This window comes from Antennarius striatus, chromosome 19, assembly GCF_040054535.1.
Source record: "Antennarius striatus isolate MH-2024 chromosome 19, ASM4005453v1, whole genome shotgun sequence".
In the NCBI taxonomy this organism is placed as follows: Eukaryota; Metazoa; Chordata; class Actinopteri; order Lophiiformes; family Antennariidae; genus Antennarius; species Antennarius striatus.
The window spans coordinates 12,702,501-12,711,767 of NC_090794.1; the positions used below are offsets into that span (position 1 = coordinate 12,702,501).

At 43.6% G+C, this 9,267-nt stretch overlaps 1 protein-coding gene across 1 annotated transcript in view; it reads right to left on the bottom strand.

The window, feature by feature from the left end:
• The window catches only part of xkr6b (XK, Kell blood group complex subunit-related family, member 6b), a 45,460-nt gene extending 43,139 nt beyond the window's left edge, over positions 1–2,321 (bottom strand). The window contains exon 1 of the mRNA XM_068342955.1: positions 1,590–2,321. Within this exon, the coding sequence (XP_068199056.1) occupies positions 1,590–2,164 (575 nt within the window). The 5' untranslated portion in view covers positions 2,165–2,321. The remainder of the gene's footprint in view (positions 1–1,589) is intronic.
• Between the last annotated feature and the right edge of the window lie 6,946 nt (positions 2,322–9,267).

Below are 9,267 nucleotides of genomic sequence, written 5' to 3' on the forward strand. Positions count from 1 at the left end.
CCCTTTCCCCTGACACGGATGCACCCTGTGGTTCGACACCCAATCAGATGCATCACCCACTAGAAGCACCAACAACAGCCCTCAGCTGTGCCTCAGTTCACAGCCCTCCTCATCACATCTTCCCCCCCCGCAACGTAGATGAGCAATATAATCAATTAAAATATGCTTGTGTACACAAATGTGATCCAAAGCAACTGGAGCTGATCAATAGAAATAACTCCATAAATAAATCCATCTGAGCACAGGATGCACCAGCGTGCACTACAACCGACTCCAACAGCACGGTGAGGAGGATGCTCTGTGACACATGGGAAGGGAAATAAGGCTCATTCTCAGAGTTAATTGTGAGGGTGGGAACAAGTGAGATTGGATCTAATTAAGGATTTGTATCTGAGGGGGGAAAAAATGATCCAGGTTCCAGGTGAGGTTTTACTCTGCATTTAGGTAATTTGGCTGGAATAAACACAATTCTGGCTTTTTGAAGAAGAAAAAAAAAATCCATGGAGCAAAGGCAGCTATCAAACACTGAACAGCCCGGTGGTCAAATGACGCATGGAACAGGACAATGATCGATTTTATATATGAAAATAATAATAATAATAATAATAACATCAGGATGAAATGTTTCCACCTCCTCTCACCCTCTGTCGCCTCACAAATGTTTCAGCCGCCGCCTGACGGAGCAGCTGTCAAGCGTTACTTTCTTTATTCCCCATCAACTGCACAGCCACTGCGTCTGTTTGTCTGCACCAAAACAACCGAACAGCGTAAACGGAACGGAGCGGAGCGGATTGCGCGCGCAACTCTCCCATTTTTACTACGAAAATTACGCGCAGGCTGTAACCCAGACGCACCGGTTCGATGGGAAAACAGGATGTGGGTGACCAAAAGGTTTGTCGAACGACGCAGAGGTATCGATGACATCATGTCTGTCGTGGGGAGTGGGGGGGGGGGAAGGGGGAGGTGAGGGGGTTGTAGTTTTGTGAGCCGTGAAAAGACGCTCGTCTGATCCCCACTTGTACAGTTGGAGTATTTGGAGGGAGGGGGGGGGTGTAATCGACAGTGCGTAATGTCATGTGAACTCCGCACCTGACACTTACGCGGACGCACAAAAAAAAAAAACCCCACATGAGCTTCCAGCCACTACCTGCCTGTCCGTCTTTGAACAAATATCCCCCTTCCCTCCCCTCACAAGCGCAATGGCGCACTGTGATGAAATAATGGCAGCGGTGCAATTCATGTGCGGCTGTGGCAATTTGTTCTGGAGCTGAGTACTGACAGAATATGGTGTATTAATATATATATATATATGTAAATATATATATATATACTACACGGATCTTTATAATCCAAAAGCGCGCGTCTGTGACTCCAAACAGTGGAGGTGAGCGTAATGGCATCACCACGGTGCTAATTTTCACGCCGGTCATGTACACCACGGGTTATTCCAGGTGACAGTCAAGAGGAGGTTAGAAAGCTGTGGGGAATGGATGGAGTGAGGGGAGCTGTGCGCACGGTGCTGGATGGGGGGGTGGTGTGGGGGGTGTTAAAGCAACGCTTTTAAAGCCAGAACTTCAAGTTTGTCTTACCTCCACACTTGTCCCAACTGAAATATGTGTATTATGGTCTGCCAGACCCAGACAGAGAGGCGGCAGCACCTGTCTGCTTGCAGACTGGCTGTAGCTCTTCGACTACTAAGCCCCTCCACGGAGCCCAGTCCACCCCCAGTGTAATCCTGCACAAACCACCTGAAGCTCAGGATCTGGACCAGAACCGATGGCACCAACACGAAGAACAGGGTCAGTCCAGACCACATGAAGTCCTGTTTGTGGTAGTAGTCGATGGCCAGCCACAAATCGGTCCCCACGTCCCAGAAAAACACCAGCAGCGCCAGGATGATCCACAGGCAGTCCAGCCAGAGGCGCTCCTCCTGCGGTGGCCGCACCGCGTCTCCCCCACTCCCTTTCCCTTTCCCTTTCCCCCGGAGGTAATGCAGGCAGGCGCTCCGGCAGCCCCAGTAGCACGAAGAGGTGTTACAGCAATGGCAGATGTGGAACGAGCTGCCGTTCCCGGTGTCCTCCTCCCCCGTCCCCACCACCTCGTCCAGGTTGTGCAGCTGGGCGAAACCGGTGACGACCCCGCGACCATCGGATTTCGCTGCCATCTTTCCCTCTGATGTTCCCACCTCCTCCGGCTTCCGGGGTTCGTGACGACACTTCCCTGACACCTGTTTTGCACCCCAAATGTTGGAGCCATCTAAAAGCGGGGTGTCAGCGCGTCGCCGTCGCTCTCTCCGTCCCCAGATAGCGCACCGGTGGCGCAATGAACGCGGGCCATCTTTTCTCTCTCCCCCCCCCACTTCACTGCAAATGTGCTCCTACCTGATAATAATGTGATCTACAAGTTAGTTCCTCCGGGACTCACGTGTCCAGCTGCGATCGGCCAGCCTTTACCTGTACCTGTCCATCCCCACTCAATCCACGCCGCGCGTTCTGCAGCTCTCCACCAGCTGCTGACGGAGCGCCACCAGCAGACTGTCCCACGCCGACGTAATTCATCCCCCACCGATCTGCCCTCCCTTTTCCTCACTCTCGCTGTCTCTCTCTCTCTCTCTCACACACACACACACACACACACACACACACACACACACACACACACACACACACACACACACATTCACACGCACTCACCGTGTCTCCCTCTCAACGTGGTTGCCATCTAGTGTCTCGTTTAGAACCCCCCCCCCCCACACACACACACACACACACACACCCACACCCCCTCCCCTCCTGAGGGTGCAGGAGTGGACCGCATGATGTAATGCAACATGTCTCATCAGCACCGTGGGCAGTCTCCCATGTTGTTTGAACCCGACTCAGACACAGTGGAGGGGGGGGGGGTCACGTTCAGTGGGAGGAAGACGCGCCAGGGCCACTTCAGAATGAAGTCTAATGTCTGATGTCCTGCTGGTGGTGGAAGGTTCCTTCATAACGTTATTATGACGTTGGAAGCTCAGCACATGTGTGACATTACAGTATTAAACTGCTTCTGGTTGGGAGAGAGAATCGATCTATAGGGGGATACATATAGACCCAGAGAATGGTTGCTAAGAGACATGCTGGGTTTTCTGTCCTCTCTGCAGTATTTTACTATCCAGCAGTTAACGGGTTAAGCATTTGCAGAAAAGTGATGCTTTCCCTCTCTGGGAGCTTCTGTGACCAAAGAGCTGGAGAGTCCACAACAGGCTCAGGAACACTGATTAGACTGTGCCCACAGAACTGCCATGCTGTGTCCTGTCCAGTAGTGAGATTGATTGGATCACCCCCACCACCACCCCCTTTACTGGCTCTGCTCTCCTGTTTGAATGCCAGATTTCATGGGAGGTGTCCCGTCCTGAGATATCTCTGAATCACTTCTCCACCTCCCCCCCTGTCCCTCTGAGCACCCTGGCCGACGAATGTGTTTCCTGAGCATAAACCTTCTGTTCATAACCATTAAAAAAACTGTTTTACGTCTCTTGGAGGAGGACGGATGGTGCCAGATGTCCAAATATCTTTCCTGTCAAGGTCTAACATTCATTTAAATTAATTAATTAATAAGATGGGGGTGTACATGAAGCTTTATCACTACACAATCAAATGAATTCCAATTCAAAGATATAAAAAGGCTGCAACTAAAATGTATTTGACTACTATAGTGAAGCACTTTGAGATACAAACTCTGTGAAGTGTAAATGTCTTCTCAGTTCAGCCTGGTTGGAGGAAACCTTTCCTCTCTTATCCAAATGTGTGGAAATCATTTTTAAAAAAAGCACTTCCTGTGACAATTCTCATTATACAAGGTTTAGTCAGAGTTTTTCAGAATTTAGGGAGTCGGATTGAATCTGAAAAAAAATTTTCACAGAAAAATAACTGTTATGTGTTAGTCCAACTAATGTTAAATTAAAACTGCGTTTCTTTAACTAAACTACTCATGAAATAACAGACGACTGGGGAGAAAGTTACAGCTGTGACTGGAGATTGACGACACACACCACTCCATGAGGAGCAGGATTACAACTGCTGTGATCAATGCAGGTGGGGGGACACGCCGGGAACTGGTGGCGTGAAACATACAGCATGTGTCACCAGAGAAAGTGATGGTGCTTATTTAGTGGTGGTGTTTACATACCATTAGTGAGATAATCCTTGAAACGAAATAAGGAAGAAACTGTGGGTTTTTATATTCACAGGATGCATTGTCACATTGGTGGATTTCTAAATCCCTGTGGTTTAAAAAGAGTCTGGTTTCAAAGTCTTTTTGTTTATGGATTGTATTCCACAAAAAAGTGTGGAAAAGTAGTTAAATTTCAGTCGTTAAATTTTTAAAAAATGTTGTATTTTCATTCAATCATTATAATACAGTTTAAGACAGTTTTTGTAAACTCTGCATCATCGCATTGTTCATAAATAAAGATGTTGTTTTAAAATCACAGGACAGAGCATAAGTTACAAAAATATTTTATATCCGGTGAGAACACATCACGCAGGATTAGCTGATTTTACACTTTACACAGTGAATCCTTTCTTCTCTGCGCTCAGAGAGGAACGTTGTTTGTGTCTGAAGTCACACTGATGCTGCGGTTAAAGAAACAGGCTGTTGTCATTTCTCTAGGCCATTCTTTAAATATGATCAAGTGCTGTTTAGTCAGAGTTGCCTGTATTTTCCCATCTTCCTCAGGGTGTTTAGGCTTTTAGAATTCATTCTGAGCAGCGGAGGATGCACACTCACCTCTGATGCTGACAGGAGAGGGTAGACAGCTTAATATGCAACACAAGCCCTACAGCAAAAAACCCCCAACCAAAATAATAATAATAAAAAAACAAACCAAATCACAAGACATCAGCTTGAATTAGAAAAGATTTTTTTGTCATGAATCCCCCCGGAGGACAGAAAATGGACATTACTGGTTCTAAACAGCAGAAAAACAACTCACGGGTTTGTTTGGCTGTCTGTGAGCCGCTGACAAAAATGTAATATTTAGGAATACAGGACAGGTTTTGCAAGAGGAACTCAGGAGAGATGTTGAGAAAGAGATCATAATTAAGGCTGGTTATGTGGCAGAGGCTAAATAAATGAGGCAGTGTGTATTCCTACTCTGGATCGGACCTATACCAGCAGCCCATTCAAGGAAATAAGGTTCGGTTTGTTCAAGGATAACTCGACTTTGACTGCAGGGAATGGGATGGAACCACCACCCTTCTGTGATTAGACTGTGCACACAGTTGATGAATGGCAGCTTCACCTCCAAAGTCTGACAGCAACAGGAACGGTAATAAGGCAACGTTGAAAAAATGTTGTGCACATGTGTGTGTGGACAAACAAACAAACAAACCAGACAGATAAAAACACTTCCCCATCAGAGGTAATGAAAGAACTGAGGTGAAATTGGTTTGTGTGTTTGTTGCTCAGGAAGCAAGGAAGCCCTAATGCGGTGCTAAGTGTTCATCTATTGCACTTGTTGCACTGTACTGTCAGCTGTAGTTAGCTAAACACTGCACAGTCACATTTTAATGTGATTTTAATAGACTGTGTCTACATATAGTCAGACATGAGGGTGCACTGGTTGTATTTCATAGAAGAATAGACCATTAAAAGAAGCAATAAAAGGAAAACAGCTGCCAAAAGATGTAAAAATTTGATGCGTGTCAGCACGGAATCATGATGCTCAAGTGTACAAGGTTGTTTCCAAAGAAAACCCCAAGTGATGCATGTCGTGTCTAAAAGACAAGCCTCATGTATATCCAACATGTCAACTCCAGAGGCTGACAGTCTGTTTGTGAGATTAACTCTGAACTGTGTTTTGGCTGATCGACAGATGCAGCTTTTTCTTCTGGTGAATTTTATTAACATGTTGATGTCAGATATGAAATTTTAGCACGTCGGACGTGATCCACGGATAATAAATTGCTGATCAGAGCTTTGGGATCACATGACAACACGTTACACAGTAGTATTTATGTTCACCGTCCACATCCTATCAATCAATAAACTGATTAACAGAACGCTCCTCTTTCAATCATGTGGATCGTCTTATTTCAGATCCTTCTTTCTTTCCTATTTCTCTAGTTTGCCTTCGCCTCTTTGCAAACCATTTGTTCATGAATCCATCCTCCATGTGCAGTCTTCAACAGATAAGTCATCATTATCTGTTAAAGACTGCTTATACTCACTGGTCATACACAGATAAACCAAACGTACAGTCCATGGGGCTGAAGGAGGCAATGTAGCTCTCAGGCTATAAAGCTGTAGTCAAATGTGAATGTCTGAATCTTTGGATGATGTTCCAAAAGTCTCAGAAGTTGTCAGTCAGTGTCAAAATGTGATCAGTAAGATGTAATTGAGATTTCAGGAGTCAGTAAACTAGGAGGCAAAAGCTTGACTGAAGTGTGACAGTTCATCTATGTCTGGAAGATCTCCATAAATGGTAAATGCAGTTTAGTGCCTGACAAGTTCATTAATATTTTTCCCTATTTTCCTCCACTGCACAATGAGACTCATCAAGGGCTACCTCTTCAAACATTCAGCTGCTGCCATGAAAAGTTATCAGTTTATTACCGAGCCTTTGATAACAGACGTTACAGTACGTCTGCTCCTGCGCCAACACATTCGTCTCAGCCTCCTGTTAAATAAAACATAAGTTTGGTCACTCTATTATATTCTGTGTACGGCTGTGGAGTCAATATTTGCTTTGAAAGCTATTTTTAAGCCAATCTTCTTTTTAAGAAAGCACCAGCAAAGCATCTTTTCCTCGGGGGAAGGGCAGTTATTTGGTTTGTAAAGCAATGCTGGGTTTCACATTCAATTGAGCCCTGCTGTCTGTGCGTGAATTCTCCATGATGCCCCGTGGAAGGGCCTAGAGAAAACAATCTGTTGTGAAGCCAGGACAGGCTGCAACTGAAGCAAATACTGCACCGACTTGCAATACATCAACAACATATGGCTTCTTGACAAGGATGTGTCCAAAACAAATAAGCTTGCATTAGGTTCTTTTTCTCTGTGTGAAATCGCTCCCATCTTTAGGGAGTCCCCAGTTCAAGGTTGGTCTGCATCCCATCATGATCTCAGCAGGCGGCAGGAGAACTGAAGACTAAATCCTCAGGCAGCAGCTTTCATATCACTGCCAGCTTCTTCCCTAGCTGGTGGCTCTTCTCTGATCTTTAATACTAGACTCAAACTTTATTTATTAGGCTGTCTATATTCTATATATGTGCACAGGTTTCTGTTTTACGTGCGATTAAAGTCAAAATCTTCAAATGATTTGCTCACTGATGCTCTTTGTTATCTTGTTAACCCTGTGTATCATTAGATCATCATCATCACTCAGGGATTAATGCAAAAACAGGACTTCACTGCTGTTATCAGATGGAGCTCATGCGGGACTGTTTTGGAAGGATCTGTCACTAATGATTATATTTAATCATGCATTAATGAATTTATTTTCTGGGGGGGGGGGGGGTTCTATTAAATTAATCTGAAATCTGCCTTTTACCCACAGCTAAAAAATTACACATTCACAGTGCTTTTTTAATTCCAGAAAATTGCAGAAACCATAAAATTACTGAAAGTCTGTTATTAGAATAATTAAAAGGAATAGTAGTAAAACCTGAAATGTTTTGCATGAAAAAAAAACATGTTTTCATTCAAAATGCTGATCATTTTGTGCTCATTAACAAAACGTTTTAAATAAGAGCAAAATGGAATAAGACCTAAACACTTAGGTAAAAGCCTCAGATTCATAATACTGGAGTAAATCCATTTAGTTACGTTTCTTTGTCTGGCGCATTGCCGTCTGCTGTGAACCCAATGACTCCTCATCAGATTGGATGAGCTTTCCCAGGATTCTACGCTGCTCTTTTCTCTTTTCACTGTCATCATCCAAGATACACCAGCCTCTGCTTCACCAAGCAGCTCACACCCACACCCCACGCATTCTCCAAGGAGTTCCATCCACTGACCTCTGCATTAATCCCTGTTGCTTCAACCTGGCATTGTCTGCCTGGAATTTTGTGAGAGCTGGTTTCTGACTAATTTTACTGGAGTCATTCCTGGAATGTAAAAAACCTTCCTTCATTTACAATGATTTGCCTTTTTTCTCTCCATATGGCTCATGTACTGCTGTTAGCCATCCCAGGAGGAACATGTCACTCTTTGGATTCCCACTAATGAGGCTCCTTTCAGTTCTCCTTTTATGTTGCTCTGCCATTGCTTGTTATTCTGGACATACTGTATCAACGGCAATATAATTTTTCCGTTTGTCAGATTGTCTAATCCTGCATGTTAGATGTCTACCATTCTCACTGAATATAGTCTAGCTCATTTTGCAGTCTGACTGACCAAATAAAATAAACTGCAAGATGAGTCTGTGTTTGTCAAATTACAATATTACGACAGACCAAGTATTGTACCTGGACATAAAAACAACACATTTGTTATTATCAAGCAAAATAGACTCATTATGGAATAATGGCTCCTCAGATTTCAGCCTTAAACACATGTGCACCAGAAACCCTTCAATGTCACCACCTAGTGTCCATTTCAATACTGTTACAGTACATACGATTAACAAATAGAGTACACATTAAATAATATTAATTTACACACACACACACACACACACACACACACACACACACACACACACACACACACACACACACACACACACACACACACACACACACAGTTTTTTTTATTACCTTTCCTCTTGCTGTTCAACTTTGGAGGTGGAGCTGTTGTTCATCAGTCAGAAGGTTGATTATGTTGTGATTATCAATATAATAACACGGAAAAATAATCTAATGAGTCTTCCGGAATGTTTGACTAAAATATGATAAGCCACCTTTAGTCCCTCTTTACTGATGATATGAGAAGCTGTAAATGACTGCTGATCGATATTATCAAGTCTGCTTACATTCATATTAAAGATGAACTAAAGATACAAGTTGTTCTGTAATTTTTTTGTGTTTTATTTTTCTGAAATGTGCTTTGTATATAAAAATGTTAAACTAATGTAAAATGACAACTATTTGACTTGAAAAGCACACATTCACATACAGATTTATATTTATTTTAATCACTCTGCATTTATTTGTGTACTCTGGTTTGTAGTCGGGCACCATGTCAACTTTTAAATTTTCAGTCATTCAAAAACCTCAGTACAGTAATATCCTTTCTGATACTGTCATGGGTTTTTATAGCAAACAAATGAGTCTAAACAAAAAT